The sequence below is a fragment of the Phyllostomus discolor genome, chromosome 8 (genome assembly GCF_004126475.2).
Source record: "Phyllostomus discolor isolate MPI-MPIP mPhyDis1 chromosome 8, mPhyDis1.pri.v3, whole genome shotgun sequence".
Taxonomy (NCBI): Eukaryota; Metazoa; Chordata; class Mammalia; order Chiroptera; family Phyllostomidae; genus Phyllostomus; species Phyllostomus discolor.
The window spans coordinates 107,536,531-107,553,417 of NC_040910.2; the positions used below are offsets into that span (position 1 = coordinate 107,536,531).

Here is a 16,887-nt window from a genome sequence, read left to right on the forward strand (position 1 = left end):
CGTGGAGATTTGCGGAAACGCCTTCGCAAAAATTTGTCCCCTGCGCTGCCCGGTAGAGAGAAAAGCCGAAGAAGGGAACGGGAGGAAACGGTTCGGTAAGGACCAGGCTCGCGGGAGTCTGAGACTGCCGGGGGCGGGGTGGGGCGGGGCGGGGTGAAGGGGGTGGGGCTTGAGCTGGTTGCTGGAGGGAAAGGTGGGGCCTGGGTCTCGCCTGGGTGGGCTTCGGTGGGCAGTGAGTAGTCACATCCTTGTCGCCCGGACTCCTCGGCTTCTATCCTAGAGCAAACCCCTGGGTCGCCATGGAGTCCACGCTGGGCGCGGGCATCGCGATGGCAGAGGCGCTACAGAACCAGCTGCCCTGGCTGGAGAAAGTGTGGCTCTGGGTCACCTTTCTGGGCGATCCCAAGAGCCTCTTTCTATTCTACTTCCCCGCGGCCTACTATGCCTCTCGCCGCGTGGGCATCGCAGTGCTCTGGATCACGCTCATCACGGAGTGGCTCAACCTCGTCTTCAAGTGGTGAGATAGCGAAGCCCTCCTGCATCCTGCTCCCCCACCCTCAAGGGCCCTGAGTCCTGTACAAGCCCCGATCTTCCAGCAGGTGCCTCAAAGGCCTGGATGTCCCTCACCTTCCACCCCCACCCGCCCAGCAGTGAACCCCATGGCCTTAAGACTTCCCATTTTAGATTCAAACGTCAGACTCCCTATCTAGTCATTAGACTGGTGTTTCTCAAAAGGCCCTTATCAGAAATCACTTAAGGGGCATGTTTAAAATGCAAACTCCACATCCCACCTAAAACATTGATTTACAAACTCCAGCAGAGGGGCTGGGGATCTAAATTTTCACAAGTACCTGTGGTGACTTAAGTAGCCTGTAGTCCTGCTTCTCAGCTGTTTTCATTCATCTGTTCACTCATTTGACACTGTTTTTAAGAAGCATGCTTTGTGCCAGGCTTCATGCTTTCTGCTACAGTCAGAGAAGGCTTACAAGTTCCAGTGTGCGCCCCAGAACATGACCAGCAGCATAGGGAGCACTTGAAAACTTGCTAGAAATGTAGCATCTCAGGCCCAGGGCCAGAACTACTATATCAGAATCTGCATTTTAACCAGAACCCTGGGTATTCGAGCGTAAAGTCTGAAAAGCCTGGGGCTCAAGCATTGCCTTCCCCGGAGAATACTTCCTCTTTTTCCCCTTCATTCACTAGTAGGGTCTTCACACAGACTTAGAAGCCAGCAATGCCAGGCAAGCTGGTGGGGCCCCCGGGGCTTATCTCTCTGCCACCGTGGGTGCACCTCAGCCCCTGTGGCCAGATCCCCAGCCTGGCGGAGGGAAGGGAGGCTCACAGGTGACAGACACATGGGCTGGAATGACTTGCAGAGTTAACCTTCCCGGCTACACTTCTCTGCAAGACTTGCACCCCTAGTGTAAACAGAACAACAGTTGTCTAAGAATTTGTTTCCAATTGTCCTTTCCTTTGTGTTCTCCCTCCAAGTCTGCATAAGCTTCCTTCTCTAGGGAGCTTCTCTGTTCCCCTAAGAGTCAGTGCCTTAGGTAGACACTCTTAATGCCCCCCACTTGACAAAACCCCCATTCATTGGCAAAGTCTGTATGGAGCACCTGGTTGGGGTGAGACCGGGGCTCAGTTTTTGGTAGAGAGAAGCCGTTCCTTCCGTATTTCCTCCCCGGCACTTAAACTCCTGCCAGCCTCTCTTCTGCTCTGCCACCTCTTCTCTTCCTGGCCAGAGCAGCCTCTTCATTGTGGTCTCCCAGGGTCCAGCTACGCACCTCCTAGGCCAGGAGATTTTGAATTTTTTTTGTCCTCCTCAGTCCATTCCCCACTCCCGTTTTCAGACGTAAGCAGCTTACCTAAGTAGTAATTCAGGTGTAAATCATTCAGGCTGGAATTCGGGACATGGAGAGGGGGAGAAGCAGGGGGCTCCGGGAGGAGCCCAGGGAGAGGTCCCGGTCTCTCTGTGGATTAGAGGGGCAGAGCTGGTCCTGCAGTGGGAGGGGTAAGAGGAGGACTTGTGAGCATCTCAGAGCGTGCATGCACACACTCACACACACCCCAACACCAGCCACGATCTCTTACCTCTTGATCGCTTTCTAAAAGACACGTGTGCTTTCTCCTATTCCGGGGTAAGCATCCACGGCAGTGTGACGGCACAGAATGGGACTGCCCTTCCGACTCCGCCTTGCAGGCCCTCCAGGGCACGCCCGGTGTTCTTCTGCCCCTCTCCTGTACCCTTGGCCCTGTGTGCGCATAATATCGTCTTGCTTCTGTTCTCTTCTAGGTTTCTCTTTGGGGACAGGCCTTTCTGGTGGGTCCATGAGTCTGGGTACTACAGCCAGGCCCCAGCCCAGGTTCACCAGTTCCCCTCTTCTTGTGAAACTGGTCCAGGTGAGAAGCCTCAAACCTCCCCTTCCCAGTACAGTTAGGATTTGGGTGAGTGTTTCAGAGTACTTTTCAGCCAGGGTGGCCCAGCCTCACAGTTCCCAAAAACAGAGGACAAAGAAACCCCAGGAAGAACGAGTTGAATTCTGGGAGGAGAGCATCCGCACACACCAGTGTGCCAGCGGCCCAGCCGGTTGAGAGTGGAGCCGAGAGACACGGGTCAAAGGAGAGGCCTGAGAGCAGTGGCCTCAGGGAGAGGGAGCTACAGCCCAGTGCCGTGGGAAGGCTCCCTTCCAGCCGGGGCCGGGTGGCTGTGTTGAGCTGCCACCTGGGGCATCTGGGTCCTGCCGCCATCCTCTCACCAGAAGCTTCTCTGTCCCCTACAGGCAGCCCTTCTGGACACTGCATGATCACAGGAGCAGCCCTCTGGCCTATAATGACAGCCATCTCTTCCCAGGTGGCTACTCGCACCCACAGGTACACCTGGGCCCAATGGGCCCCACGTATGGGGGGCAGGGGCAGTGGTACCCTGGACCTGAAAGACCCGGCAACAGGGCAGCTTGGGAGCTGGAATTCTGGGGACCGCAGGCACTTGTGCTGTGGGAAGCCAAGCTGTGTCTGGACATCCCCTGGGCCATTTGCCTCTGTTCTTTGTAGCCGCTGGGTGAGGATGATACCAAGCCTGACCTACTGCACCTTCCTACTGGCTGTTGGTCTGTCCCGGATCTTCCTCTTAGCACATTTCCCTCACCAGGTGTTGGCTGGCCTGATAACTGGTGAGCAACTGGGACAACAGGATGGGCCCAGAGGGTGCTATTGGCAGTGAACCAGTCTAGGATTTTCCCATAGTGCACGCAACCCCAAGGCTTCCCTTACGTCTGTGTTCTGCCAAGTTGCATTGTCGCTCTGAGGGGGTCATGTCCCCAAACTCCTTGAAGCTGCTGTCACCCCACTTCCCCAGGTGCTGTCCTGGGCTGGCTGATGGCCCCCCGGGTGCCCATGGAACGGGAGCTAAGCTTCTACGGGCTAACCTCACTGGCCCTCTTGCTGGGTGCCAGCCTCATCTACTGGACCCTCTTTACACTGGGCCTGGATCTTTCATGGTAAGTCCTGCCTTGAAGTTTGGGCAGGCTGGGCCTCTCCTGCCTTGCTTTACCTAGCCTGGGGTGGGGGGGTCTCTGGTTCATTGCAGCTAAAAAAAGGACACACTATGTGTTCACAAACACAGACTGTCCTGGGGTCTCAGCAGAACACAGGGGTAGACCCCGAAGGAGGTGAGACCTCTCCCGGCAAAGACTCTTCTCCCCACAGGTCCATCAACCTAGCTTCCAAGTGGTGTGAGCGACCAGAGTGGGTGCACATGGACAGCCGGCCCTTCGCCTCCCTGAGCCGGGACTCGGGGACCGCCCTGGGTCTGGGCATCGCCCTGCACTCTCCCTGCTACGCCCAAGTCCGGCGAGCATACATGGGGAAGGGCCAGAAGATAGCCTGCCTCGTGCTGGCCATGGGCCTGCTGGGCCCCCTGGATTGGCTGGGCCACCCGCATCAGATCAGCCTTTTCTACATCTTCCATTTCCTCAAATACACCTTCTGGCCGTGCCTGGTCCTGGCCCTCGTGCCCTGGGTGGTGCTCACGTTCAGCGCCCAAGAAGCCCCACCCGTCCGCTCTTCCTGACTTCGGGTGCCTCCTCCAAAGCCACCGCTCCGGGAGGCAGCCCCAACCCCTCCCAGACCCCCAAAAGGCCCTGCTCATCTTGAACTTCCCACCTTCCCCACCACCTGGCTTGGCCCCTAAGAAGGGCCTTCTCTGTGCCAGAAAGGTTGGTCCCCCCTTCCCTTCCAAGTCCCCACAAGCAAAGACAGCAGCCAGCCCAGTGGGTTCCTACAACACTGTGAGGGGCTGCGTGGCCCCAATAAAGCCCTTGAACACTCCTGGACCTTCTTGCCTGTGCGTGTATCTCCAGTGAACGTGGGTGTGCAGGTAGAATCCTGGTTGGCTGCCTGTTCTCCATCCCTGCGGCCCTGTTTCCGCAGAGGCAGTGTCAAAGCAAAGGGGAGGTACAGACTCAAGACCTTCAGCCCTGGGTACCATGACGCCTGGGCCGTAGGACCGGCCCCACCCCCATGGTGCTGTGGCTACGTGCGGTGCAACCTTGTCTTTAACCTGCTGGACAGATACTCATGCCCTCCCACCCCCGAATCCTGTTTCCTTAGTTGGTTAGTTCAGGGGCCAGAGAGGACTTTTGTGGGGGTTGTATTTGGTTTTTGTTTTTTTGTGTTTTTTTGGCCAAGAGGGTCAATAAGAATCTCTACTCCACTTGGGAGCCCAGAGAACAGAGACACTGGCCCCAGGAGGCACTGCCAGAAACACATTTATTTATGCAAGGACACACAATGGAATGGGTTACAAAATGCTTAACTGAAAACCGTATCCAGGGGGACAAAGCAAGGAGCGGGTTTACACGGGAACCAGACTGGCCACGGGAAGATGGAGGGTAATAAGGGGTCCGGAGCTGGGGCTCAGCACAGGAGGCCCGACACACCGAGCCCCCACCCCGGCCCCCAGGGGGAGCTAGCACACACTAACAACACACAGGACACAAGCGCACGATGAACTGATGATGGCGGGACTCTTGCCCCTCCCCTGGCTCCCTCAACCCTGCTCAGGCCCCCATTAGGGTAATAAACATGTAAACAGATTTGCGGGGCCCTAGGGATGGGGCAAAAAAGTGTGTGTGGTGTTGGAAGGAGGAGGAAGACTCAGCCCCCTAGGAACCATGCCCCGTCTTTGGTTTCCTACAGGCTGGACGGCACTCCCTAGAAGCCTGCGGGCCCCCAGCCCCGGAAACAGGGCTAGGCTAGGCTCCTGGGGAAGAGCAAGGATGGAACCCCCTCCTGGTCTCAGCTCCCTCGGGCTGGTGGCCGACTAAGGAAGTCCAGGAACGGAAGCTCCAGCTGAAGGCAGACTCCCAGGTCTCTGGGTTCTGGCCCTGCCCCTTCCACAGCCCCCAGTCTCCCCAGCCCTAGGCTTCAAAGCAAAAGGTCCCAGGAGGGAAGGGGCGGGCCACTGACCCTCCTTGCAGCGTGCTGGGTGACTGGGGAAACCTGCTCCCAAACAGCAGGGGCGCTCTCACCGGCCTGAGGCACCCCCTTGCAGGGACCACTTCCCTGCTCCCGCACCTCCTCAGTCTGTGCCTGCAGAGGGGCAGGGAGGCCAACAGACTAAGGTAGAAAGCGGGCCTGGATCTGTGGCTCCCCTAGGCCTCTCTGAATCCAGAAGTCCAGCCCCACCCGCCCCACCCTCTGCAGCCCCCGGGAGGGGAAATAGGCCCTGAGGAGTGTACAGCAAGACAGCCGTGCCCACAGACCTCAGGCCCACATCCCGGGGCACAGGCCTTCCCTCTGGGGCTGAGGCCGGGAGGGAGGAGGAGAAGTCTGTGCAGAGATGGTGAAGACGACAGAGGGAAAAAATGGTGGGGGATCATCAGGCAGGAGCCCACCTCCCCTCCACTCAAGATCCTAGACCGCAGGGGGACCCTCCAGAACCTCCCAAGGCTAGAGAGGGGAGGAGGGCGAAATTAAGGCAATTCCCCCCAAGTCGGCTGAATCCAAGGCACCGAACTTCCTGTTCCCTCCTCACTCAGGCCAACTCCAGAACCGGAAGGTACTCTCTGGGCACCCCCATGCCCACCTTGAGCTGGCCCAGGCTCCAGGGGGGAAAAGGACGGAATTCAGGAAACTGAGTGTGAGATACAACGTGGGGGAGGGGCTGCGAAGGGCACCCCCACCCCGTACAGAGGGAGCCAACTTCCAGAGCTGAGGCGTGGGCCGCGGGGGGAGGGGGCCTGAGACAGCTTCGAGGAGCAGGAGGGGCGAGGCTGAGAGACCCACACGGCACACGTTCGTTGAATGTGTGACTTTTTGTTTTTAATAGAAAAAATAAACAAAATCACAATGATGAAGCCCAGAGGGATGGGGGCCAGGGTATCACAGGGCAGGCTCCTGCTCCATAGGCTCCTCTGCTGGCCTGTGGGGACAAGCACAGGGACGGGCGTTGAGTGGGTTCCCCAGCTCGGACTAGGGTAGAGAGGCGGGGGGGGGGGGGACCTCACCTGGGGCTGTGCTCCCTGGCTGCAGCAGCCTGGGCCTGCTCGGCCCCCACCGACAGCAAGGCCATGGCGCTCACAGTCTCGGCCTCCTCCGCCTCACCCGCCTGGGCCTCCCGCAGGGAACGACCCAGGCCGGCGGCAAACCTCTGCACGCAACTCCAGTGTTTGCCTGTGGGCGTGAAAGGCGCAGGGGGTCAGAGAGGACAGGAGCCCCTGGGTGTACGTGCCCACCGGCCCCGGTGCACCTTGAAGGCCCGCCCCCTCGGCAAGGTCTGAGCCCCTCCACCTGTCCCCACACACTCTGGATCTCGATGACTTTCTCTAGCGTGGCCACCGCGTTGACGTTGGGCTTCTGCTGTAAGACGGTCTCGTCCAAGGGCTGGAGCTGGCAAGGGAAAGAGGAGAAAAGGCTTCGGGTGGGGAACGGGTGGTGCCTGCCGCTCTGCCCACCTCATTCGGCCTCGGACACCTCACGACGGGAGGGACCCAACTCAGAGAGCCCTCCCTGCCCCCCAGCTACCCTCAGGACTCAGGACGACCTTCCCAGGGACCCTCGGTGCCGCCCGACCCCCGCAGCCCATGGCCTACTGGCCCACACCCCCCCGCCTCTCCCTGCACCCCTCACCTCCACGCTGAGCAGAGCTGAGACACAGGCCTCAGAGGCATCACAGATGGCGGTCAAGTCGTGGCCTCCCTCCAGGGCCAGCACCACCCGGCCCCCCGCCAACGTCATCAGCTGCCTGGTCAGGTGGCCAAAACCTTTAGGGATGAGCGAGGGGAGGTTAAATGGTTAAAAAAAATCAATTAGAGAAGATAAGGGAAAAAACGGAAACAAGAAGTAGGACAAACAGCACAAAATAAGGTGACAGATTTAAACTCAAATGTGTATATATATTCATAATAAATTTAAGGTCAATGAACTAAATGCTCCATCAAAGACAGAACATAACACACTAACTAAAAAAAAAAAAATCTAGCTAAAAAAAAGCAATTACGTGTTTTATAAGGAACACCACCAAAACAGGAGGAGCCACAAGCTCCATCCATCCGTGAGACTCCAGGAGGAGACACAGCCTCCGCTACCCCCGGCACCCTTTCCTCACTAGCCCCTCAAGGCCAAGGTTGGCAGAGGGAGCGGGGGGCGGGGGGTGCTGCCAGGGTGACTCCAAGTCTAGGGCCTGCCCCGGCTGTGCTTCTACCTGTGCAGGGTCCGTCTGCGACCGCTCCACGCCCCCACTCAACCCCATCCTTCCTGTCCCACAGCCTCCCTTAATCCCTCAGCAGGCTCACATCTGGCGGTGACAGAGTAGCCACCCAGCGGAGACAGGTGTCCCTCAACAGCATCAAACCCGGCGGAGACTAGGACCATGTCAGGTGAGAACTCGTGGGCAATGGGCATCACCACTGTCCTGCAAAGGGAGGGGCCCGAGCTGACCCTGGCAGGAGGCTGAGCCAGGCCGAGCCCCACTGCGTCCCGCCCCGAGACAACCCCCTCCACCTACACCAAACTGAATGGCTCTACCCTTCCCGAGGCAGGGCCCGGGGGCTCCCCCCTCCCCGGCCCCTCTCGGTCCCCACCTGAAGGCTGTTAGGTATTCCACGTCTCCGATGGGGGGGTCCACACCTCCCGTCCATGCCACGTTCACATTGTACCCCACGCCCGGCCCTCCGCCAACCTGGCAGCGTGGTGGGGGAGGGGTTACTCTCACTGCCCGGGGGGGATCCCAGACGTCACCCCGCCCTCAGCCCTGCCTCCAGCCCTCACTCCACTGACCTCTGCTCTGCGTGGAGGGGCAGCTGCCGGCACGCTCCTCCCACCAGGAGCCCAGACTCCCCGGGGCCCAGCACCACGAAGGGCCTGCAGAACCTCCTGCCACGTCTCACTCTGCCACCTCCCCGCGGGGCCCCATACTGCAGCCTAGCAGCGGTACCTCTTCGGGAGCCCCCGAGCCTGGAAAGAAGTTCCCGTTGTCGTAGCGGTGCAGGGAGATGTAGAGCACGGAGGGGTCGTTGTAGAACGCCTGCTGGGTGCCGTTGCCGTGGTGGATGTCCTGGCGGGGCGGAGTGACAGCATCGGGAAACGGCCCAGGCTCTGGCCCAAAGGCCAAAACTCCACGTGTCTCCCACCCCCGCCCCACCGTGGGCTCTGGGGGTGCAGCGCACCACTAGCTGCGGGGCACCTGTGTTCTGCCCACAACAGCACCGCCCCATGCTTCTCTAACCAGGGTCTGCGCAAGGAAGACACAGCCATGGCACGAAGGCGGCAGCCCGCCCCAGAGCCCGTCCCACGACAGGAGGGAGGGCAGCGTTCAGGCCGGTGAAGGAACCGAAAACAGGTACGTTCGGAAGGAAAATCCGAACACCAACGCGAGCTTTTAAGCCGAAGTTGGGCTTCAACGAGATTTCATCCTTGAGGAGGATGAGGACTGCTCCTGGCACACCCCCGGCTCCCGGGGAGGGGCGGAGGAGTGGGTCCTGCCCCCTCTGCCAGGGGAGGCAGGCCTGGGAAGTGCCACGCAGGAGCAAGAGCAGGAGCAAGAGCAGACGAGCCAGGGCCAAGAGGCCTGATCTGAAGCCCAGTGCGAACAGCCCGAGCTGAGAGACCTCGGTCTGGAAAGCCACCCAACCCCTCAGTGTCTCCATTTACAGAAACGGACGTCCTGATTCTTGCTACGCAAGGTGGCTGTGAGCAGCGCCGTACGTGCGAACACGCACTCGGCCCCCAGTGGAACGTGGCCCTAGCAATGGTGGTACTGGCCTCTACCGTTCAAGGGAGGAAGTCCCCTCAGCGGCTTGAGGCCGCAAGGTGGGCGCCAAGGTGGACCGGGGCTAAAACGGCTTTTGAGCCTCCTAGAGAGGAGGGAGCCCCGTGGAAGTGGAGGGCGGGGCTAACGCTCCGGGAGGAGGGTGTAAGGTAAGCAATCAGGCCCGGCCTCCGTGAGGGCACCCGAGGAAGAGGGCGCCAGGCTGGGTGGGGGCTTCCCGAAGGCTGACCCTGGCCCCGGCAGCCCCCGCTTACCCAGTCCACGATGAGAACCTTGCCCACATTCAGCTTCTGCTGCAAGAGTTTGGTTGTGATGGCTACAGAGTTGAAGAAGCAGAATCCCCTGGGGGGAGGGAGGAGAAGAGGGCAGGGAGGTGAGCCTCGGCGGCGGTTTGCTCAGTGAGCAAGACACACGCAGCACCTGGCCGAGCGGGAGGAGGGGGAGCCAGGGGGTGGGGGAGTGGCGGGTCTGGTGCGGGGCCGGGTGGCACTCACATGGCTGTGGATTCCTCAGCGTGGTGTCCTGGGGGCCGGATGATGGCAAACCCATTCTGAAGAGGCACAGACAGAGGGACAGAGATGTAAGACAGGCAGGCAAGGCAGTCACAGAAGGGTGGACGCCAAAGGAGAGAAGCGGAAGCCAGGCGGGAAAGAGAACATAGATCAGAAAAGCACGTATCACACACACGCCTACAGAAGTGCCAGCCGTGGGCCCCATGGGCACACGGGCCGACCCGTCCCTGAGACACCCACGAGAGCCCCAGGCATTATGGAACTTTGTCAGTCCCTCTTTACCCCTCGTCCCCCAGCTGCCCGGAACTGTCACCTCCTCCTGCCTCTGGCACCTGAGAGCCGAGGTGGCAAAGGCCTGTGCCTCACTGAGGGGAAAGCTAAGGCTGCCCCACCCTCCCCTCCTCGGGGTGCAGGACCAGCCCAAGCGGTGCCGAGGCCCCTTGCACACGCTCACCTTGAGCTCTCCTGCCGCCACCTTGAAAGCCAGCTCCACCAGGCAGCCCACCGCCATGCGCACGGCACTGGAGGAGTGCATCTCATTCCATACAGTGTCACTGTCCACCTGCAGGGGCAGGAGAGCAGGCTTCAGAGTGCCCCCTGGCGGGGGGAGGGCGTGCATGGGGGCAGGCACCTGGACAGCCAGCCAGCCAGCGGCTGTGCTGGGCAGGAGACCAGGAGCCAGCACTGGGACGGCCATCTACCCACCCCCACGGGGGGGCGCCCTGCTCACCCCGATGCCCCCACAAGGCAGCATGGCGTACATCTTCTGGCTGATGGGGCCTGCGGGGAAGAGAAACAGAGCAGTTCTGGAAGCTGCCTCCACCACCGGGGCTGCAGGTTGGATCTGCAGAGGGCAGTGAGCTCAGTCGCAGAAGAAGACGACCAGCCCAAGCACAGGACAGGTTTCTGCAGCCCACGGAAGTTGGGAGGTGTCTGTCCCCTGTTCTGGGCAGGCGGCAGGGAGGAGGGGTCAGGACTGGTGGGGGAGAAGAGCAGACCACACCCCAACACCAAGCCTGACTCATCCCCTTCCATCCTGCAATGCACCCCGGCAGCACGCTCTGGTCGTGTCACAGTCTATGCGGAGGGCGCCCCCTGGAGGTGCGTAACGTGACACCGTGCCAACTCTGCCCCGGGACGACCTGCGCTCATGGGGACGGCTCTGCCCGCCTGGCCAGGCAGTCGTCTTGACGGCCTCCGATCCCACCCCGGCAGCGGATAGGGACCGCCTGCACCCCGCCCGCCAGCCTGCCGACTCACCGAGCAGCTTCTTGCTGTCCAGCTTCTGTCGGTTGAGGGGGCTGGTCCCGTAGAGCAGGGTGTGGTACTCGGAGTGCACCGTCTGAATCTCATCCAGCGTGGCTTTGCGCCCCCGGATCCGCTGGCAGGGGAGATCAGGAGAAGGGTGACCCTGGAGGGCCAGCTCTCCCTGACACAAAGACCCTCTCTCGGCACCCCAGCTGTGGCACGCAGAACCACTTCCGGCCTCAGGAGAGCCAAAGGTTTCGGAGAAAGCGTGCCCTGGCCGCCCGGGGACCCCAGTGCAGGACCCCTCCCCCATTCTGCTGGGCACCGTGGTGGACACGGGCTGCAAAGGACGGGCCTCGGAGGTGGCTGGGGGGACGGGCCCTGAGGTCAGGGGTTGACCAGAGACACAGGGAGAGGCCTCACCGACAGGGAGGCACAGAGGCCTTCTCAGGGTCTGAGTCAGGGGCTGGAGGAAGGAGGAGCTCCCTTACCTCACACTTGCTGAGCAGGCCAGTCTCCTGCAGCCGCGACCAGATGCTCTGGATCCGGCCGGCGTGCTCGGGGTGCACGTGCGTGTTCCCACACATGCACTGGTGCTTCAACATGAACGTGTCGTAGACCACGCCTGAGCCGGAGACATGCCCGTCAGCCAGCTCTGCTCTGGGCCGCCACAGCCCGGCCACCACGACCCCCACCCCTCGGAGTTCCCTGAGCTCTTCTCCCAGGCCGCCCGGGCCCCGCACCTTCTCATGCCCGCCCCAGCCACCCTCCACACACCTGCCCCTCTTCTCTCCGGAAATTTCTTCCCACGTTACTGCCTGTCCCAACCTCCCCGGCTTCTCAAGACTCGACCAGGCTGCCGGGGACACCCCCGCTGGTCTTGATGTCTGCCCCCCCGAGCCCCCACACTGCACCCTCGCAGCACATCCCCCTTTCCTCGCTCTTGCCACAGCCACGGTGCACCGCGCCCCCACACCCGCTCCCCCTGGTGAGATGAAACCATTGTCAGGCATCTGCGGCCCCCCGAGAGCCCAGCACGGGGCAGCTTTACATGCGAGAGCTTTCTGGAGTGGACAGAGGCCTCACTCTTGACCTCCCAGGGAGGAAGGGGAAGCTAGAAGGGCAGGACCCAACGGAGACAGCGAGCTTCCCCACCCACTGGAGGCTCAGGGGGTGATGGTACAAAACCAGGTGGTCCCTCAGCAGTGCTGGACGAGGGCTCTAAGAAGGATGCCGCCCGCACCACGACAGGTGGCTGCGGGGCACAGAGAGAAGACGAAGGCCTGTTCTCCCTCCCCTCTGGGCGCTCTGAGGGGCCCTGGCCATCCCTTAAGGGCAGGAACCCTATCCCTTCACGACTCCCACCAGACTCCATGCCATGCACAGGCCCCTGGCACACGGTGGAGGCACAGCCAGAAGTGGTGGGGCTTACCTGTGGTGAAGAGGTGCTTGGTGAGTTGGTCTGGGGGGCTTTTCACGCCCCCAGGAGCAGCAGGTGAGGACTGGGTTCGGCCCAGGGCCTGGTGGGGCACAGTGGACAGGCTGAGGGGCGCCTGGTACACCTGTAGGGGCTGCAGCTGCTGGGCGTCTGAGAACACCTGCGGGGGGGCGGAGAGTGCGAGGGGGCCTGGGTGAGGCTTCGCCTGAGACGGAGGGAGGGCAGGTGTCCTGGGGCCTCGGGAGGGAGGCCAATCCAGCCCTTCCAGGCCTCCTCTTCCCCCCCTCCCCGCTCCAGAAACAGAAGCCATTCCAGCCTTTGATGTCTCCACCCCGAGGAGACGGGGAGGGATGGGGGGACAGCTCTGAGTCATGCCAGAGTAGCACTGAGGTAAGAGGGACGGGGGTGTGGGAGGGGGTGGGATGAGTCAGGCCCGGAGGGCTCAGCTGTGTCCGCAATGAATGGAGTGCGTGCTAGGCTCAGGGCAGACTGTAGTAACAGTGGGGTGGGGGGTGTGCGCACACACGCACACATGCACGCACCGGGACCAACGCACAACCCACCCTACGCAGGCAGAAACGCAGACACAGCCACACACACACACACACACACACACACACACACACACACGGTGCGCGCATGCGAGCAGACAGGCGGGGGCAGTCACAGACGCAGGGAGGGGTGGCAGACTGGTGCTGACAGACAGCTCCGGGACCAGCAGCGGCGGCAGCGCCCTCCCTTTCACAGCCCCTGGTCTCTCTCCCACTCCCCTTTTGCTCTCTTCAGAGAGCTGCCCCAGCACACCCGGGCAGTGCAGACTGGGGAGAGGGAAAGGCGGGAAGGGGCGGAGGACAGAGGGGTAGGGATCGAGGGCTGGGGGAGGGGGCACCTTTTTGTAACCAGCACTGGTCTCCTCCAAGTCGGGTCCCTCCTCGGCACCACTCTCGCCCTCCTCATTCTTGACCTGGATGCAGTCCTCCTCCTCCTCCTCCTCTTCCTCCTCCCCTTCCTCCTCCTCCTCCAGGTCTTCCTGCGTGCTCTCGCTCTCCGTGGAGCCTTCCCGGGGTATGGCGAGGGCTCCCTCCGCCAGCAAGGCCTCCTGCTGCTCCGTCAGCTCCTCCTCTATCTCCTCGGGGTGCGTGGTGGGCTGTCGTGGCAGCTCCCCAGTCTTTGTGAGGATCTGAGAGCAGAGCAGAGGGGGGCGCATCAGCTGGGAGGGGCAGCAGCCATGCAGCCTGTGGCCCAGGAAAGTCAAACCTTCCCTCCCCTCCCCCTGCAGCCACCCAGCCCCTACAGAGTTATGCAAATTAGAAGAAGGCAAGGTGGCTCCTCTGGGCAGATGCACACACATGGGGGAATGGCCTGGGGGTCAGCCCCATCTCCCCTCCCGCCAGCCTAGTCCTGCCCCCAGCACAGCCCCGTACATTTATCTGCTTCTCCCAGCGCACCTTGCCCAGCTGCAGCTGCTGCTGCTTCTGCTTCTCCAGGAACTGCTGGTGCTGCTGCTGCATGACCAGCTGCTGCAGGGCCTGGGGGCTCTGGGGCAGCGGCGAGGACTGAGTGCGGCTCAGGGGCCGGTGCCTCGGGAGTTTGCCCACCGTCCGCATGCTGGTAGCCACTCGTTCGCCCGTCACCAGTGGGGACTGCCCGTGGAGCGGCACTGTGGGGTGCAGGAAGGGGAGGAGCAGCCATCATTATCGAGCTCCCTGCATCCCGCCCCAAGACTCTGTTCCTCCTAAAACACTACCACCTACCCACGAAAAACCGTGGAGGGACCTGGAGCACCCTGTCCCCAAACTTCAGCCCCCTTCTTCCTCCACCCCATAAGCAGACAGTCTCACAACCCAGAGCCACCGCCTTCAGGAAGCCTTCCTGGATTGTCCATTCTTTCCCTTCAATTCACTTCTATTTGCACATACAGTCTTAGGCCCTCCATGTGAGTGAAGAGGGACTAATTCTCTCCAATTACGACCAGACCTCCCTGATCACGGACACGGGCCCCACTAGGCTGGGGAGCCTGGGAGCCAGGATCACGTGTCTTTCAAGCAGAACCTCTCCTGATGCCACCGGCTACTTAAGGGTGGCTGTCCACAGCGGTGCTGTCCCATCCCACAGCCGCCAGCCACACGTGACTACAGAGCCCTGGCACCATGGCCAGTCCAAACTGAGATGTCCTCAGTGGGAAACACACACCAATTTCACGACAGAGCAAGTCACTAAGTTGAATATCTCACTGATAACTCTTTATATACTGATCATACATTGAAATGGTAATATTCTACCTGGCTGGCGTAGCTCAGTGGATTGAGCGCGGGCTGGGAACCAAAGTGTCTCAGGTTCGATTCCCAGCCAGGGTACATGCCTGGGTTGCAGGCCATAACCCCCAGCAACCGCACATTGATGTTTCTCTCTCTCTCTCTCTCTATCTCCCTCCCTTCCCTCTCTAAAAATAAGTAAATAAAAAACCTTAAAAAAAAAAAAGCATATCCTCAGTGAGGATTAAAAAATAATTAATAAAACAAGTAAATTTCTAAATAAAAAAAAATATTCCAGATACAGAATTAAATGTTATTCAATTTAATTTCACTTATTCCTTTTTACATGTTTCAACATGGCTACTAGAAAGCTTTAAATTATACGTGTGGCTCGGACAGCACTGCCCCGGAACGTGAGCCCCGTCCCGGCAGCAGATGCGGCGGGGAGCAGTGCTTGGCAAGCTGCAGGCGCTCACTGCATCTCCCTGACGGGCCTGCCTTGAGCCCCAGGGGGGGGGGGGGCGCCTCGCCGCCCTCCCCTGCTCCGCGCCTGCCCACTCACCAGCGATGAGCGTGCTCTGCTGCCGGGCCTGCTCCAGCAGCAGCACGTGCTGCAGCAGGGAGGCGTGCCCGTGGGGGCTCGTGTCGCCCTCCAGGGCCACGCCCAGCAGGCAGCCAGGGATAGAGGATGTGCTCATGAACTTGCCAGTCAGTGCGCCGCCCTGCCGCAGGGACTGGAGGGCCTGCCTCTCGGCCTCCTGCTGTGTCGACAGTTTGGGGGAGGCCTGGGAGAGAGAGGGGAGACAGGTGAGGGAGGGGCCCACATTGCCCCCAATCCTCCCAACCTTGGACCGGCATCCCTCAATGACCCTCTGGCCACCTCCCAGCTCTGGGGTGGGCCACCTGATCTCTCTCGGGGCCTTGGGGGGACAAAAGCTCCAGCCGGGGATGGCCAGGACCACGGGACCCAACACCAGAGAGAAGACAGGGCATGTGCCCATACTCACAGTGAGGTGCGAGTTGGTGACAGTGACCGTGGCCTGCAGCCCTAGGGAGATGTTGGGCAGAGAGGGAGACGTGTAGAGGCTGAACTGGTTGGGGGAGCTCTCCAGAGGGAGGGCCCGGTGCTGGGGGAGCATCTGGGGAGCAGTCAGGAGAGACAGGCGTGAGCACAGGCAAAGGGGGGCCACCCGGGGCCGAGACTGAGGGCTCGGAAAGGTGCCCTGCTCCCCATTCCCAGCCCTGCCTGGGGGGATGGGCTACGCGTCACAGCCCATCAGGGGCCCCGTGGGGCACACCCCACTCCAGGGCGACGGGCCCCCCAGGCTGCCTGTGTGGGAACAGGCGGCCCTGCTGGGCACTCTCAGCAAGACACGACAAGAAGGAGCCTCGGTCCTCCTCCCCAGGGAAAGGGAACAGCCCTGGCCCTCCCCCGTGCCCCGGCAGCCCTGTACCTCGGTGGGGATGTTGGGGACTGAGCCAGTAAAGCCGTTCTCAGCGATGGTGCTGTGGGAGCTGTTGGGAGAGCTGGGGCCGGAGCCGGGCGCGCTGTTGCACACCGCGGACACTACGGGAGAAGCGGCTGTCAGCCGGGCCCGCCTCCAGCAGCCTCTGCCCCTCCCCCCGGGGCCCCCAGAACAGGGGCACCAGAGGAGTCCTTACCCCCAGGCCCGGCGCCTGTGATCTCAACAGCTCTCTTTTTAAAGGTGCTGATGACAGTCCCATCCTTGCGGCGCAGGAGGGGACTGCTTCTCCGCTCAGCCACCTTCTGCTTTAGCCTCGAACGCACCTTCAAGTTGGGTTCAGAGGCTAGGGAGAAGGTGGCCAGGGCTCAGACACATCCACGCAAGCGGGCACGCCGCATCCCGGCCCCTCCACACACCCACCTCCGCCTCCCGGGAGCCGTGCCCGGGGAGGCCGGGCTGGGCACGCACTCACCTGTTTTGCGGAGGGGGAAGTCGTCACGGCTGTCGTAGGGCCCAAGCAAAGGCAGTTTGTAGGAGGGAGGCGTCCCAGGGGGGCCACTCTGGGGAGGGGAACTCTGGTCCAAAGAAGCGTGGTGGGCTCCCCTGGGGGGGTGGGGACAGAGGCAAAGACAAGTCTAAGTTATCTCGCAGCCGGCTAGACCTGCCACCCAGCAGTCTACACTTATGAAATATCCAGTAC

At 61.2% G+C, this 16,887-nt stretch overlaps 2 protein-coding genes across 11 annotated transcripts in view; one reads left to right on the top strand and one right to left on the bottom strand.

Moving 5' to 3' along the window:
- Positions 1-63: 63 nt before the first annotated feature.
- Positions 64-4,331, top strand: G6PC3 (glucose-6-phosphatase catalytic subunit 3). Of its 3 annotated transcripts, none has more exons than XM_028520606.2 (7): positions 64-95; positions 281-517; positions 2,294-2,400; positions 2,781-2,871; positions 3,052-3,170; positions 3,356-3,497; positions 3,706-4,331. In XM_028520606.2, exons 2-7 carry the CDS (start codon positions 300-302, stop codon positions 4,067-4,069), a joined length of 1,041 nt encoding a protein of 346 aa, XP_028376407.1. In that variant the 5' UTR covers positions 64-95; positions 281-299; the 3' UTR covers positions 4,070-4,331. The 3 variants fall into 3 exon arrangements, with proteins under 3 accessions (XP_028376407.1, XP_035889881.1, XP_028376408.1); XM_036033988.1 differs by having other exon boundaries at positions 67-90; XM_028520607.2 differs by lacking the exons at positions 64-95; positions 3,052-3,170 and having other exon boundaries at positions 200-517; positions 3,706-3,882.
- A 1,968-nt stretch (positions 4,332-6,299) lies between these two features.
- The window catches only part of HDAC5 (histone deacetylase 5), a 35,243-nt gene continuing 24,655 nt past the window's right edge, over positions 6,300-16,887 (bottom strand). For 6 of the 8 annotated variants that reach the window (XM_028520603.2, XM_028520604.2, XM_036033987.1 and 3 more), the window contains 21 exons: positions 16,660-16,790; positions 16,384-16,530; positions 16,176-16,288; positions 15,729-15,860; positions 15,284-15,506; positions 13,915-14,126; positions 13,356-13,646; positions 12,461-12,626; positions 11,520-11,653; positions 11,041-11,161; positions 10,511-10,560; positions 10,235-10,342; positions 9,763-9,818; positions 9,523-9,610; positions 8,435-8,554; positions 8,082-8,179; positions 7,794-7,912; positions 7,129-7,262; positions 6,804-6,888; positions 6,507-6,672; positions 6,300-6,421 (listed from right to left, as the gene is read on the bottom strand). In XM_028520603.2, coding sequence (XP_028376404.1) covers positions 6,382-6,421; positions 6,507-6,672; positions 6,804-6,888; positions 7,129-7,262; positions 7,794-7,912; positions 8,082-8,179; positions 8,435-8,554; positions 9,523-9,610; positions 9,763-9,818; positions 10,235-10,342; positions 10,511-10,560; positions 11,041-11,161; positions 11,520-11,653; positions 12,461-12,626; positions 13,356-13,646; positions 13,915-14,126; positions 15,284-15,506; positions 15,729-15,860; positions 16,176-16,288; positions 16,384-16,530; positions 16,660-16,790 — 2,734 coding nt within the window. In that variant the 3' untranslated portion in view covers positions 6,300-6,381. Of the gene's footprint in view, positions 6,422-6,506; positions 6,673-6,803; positions 6,889-7,128; positions 7,263-7,793; positions 7,913-8,081; positions 8,180-8,434; positions 8,555-9,522; positions 9,611-9,762; positions 9,819-10,234; positions 10,343-10,510; positions 10,561-11,040; positions 11,162-11,519; positions 11,654-12,460; positions 12,627-13,355; positions 13,647-13,914; positions 14,127-15,283; positions 15,507-15,728; positions 15,861-16,175; positions 16,289-16,383; positions 16,531-16,659; positions 16,791-16,887 lie in introns of those variants that run through there. The other 2 variants (XR_004904931.1, XR_004904932.1) reach the window with 2 other exon arrangements.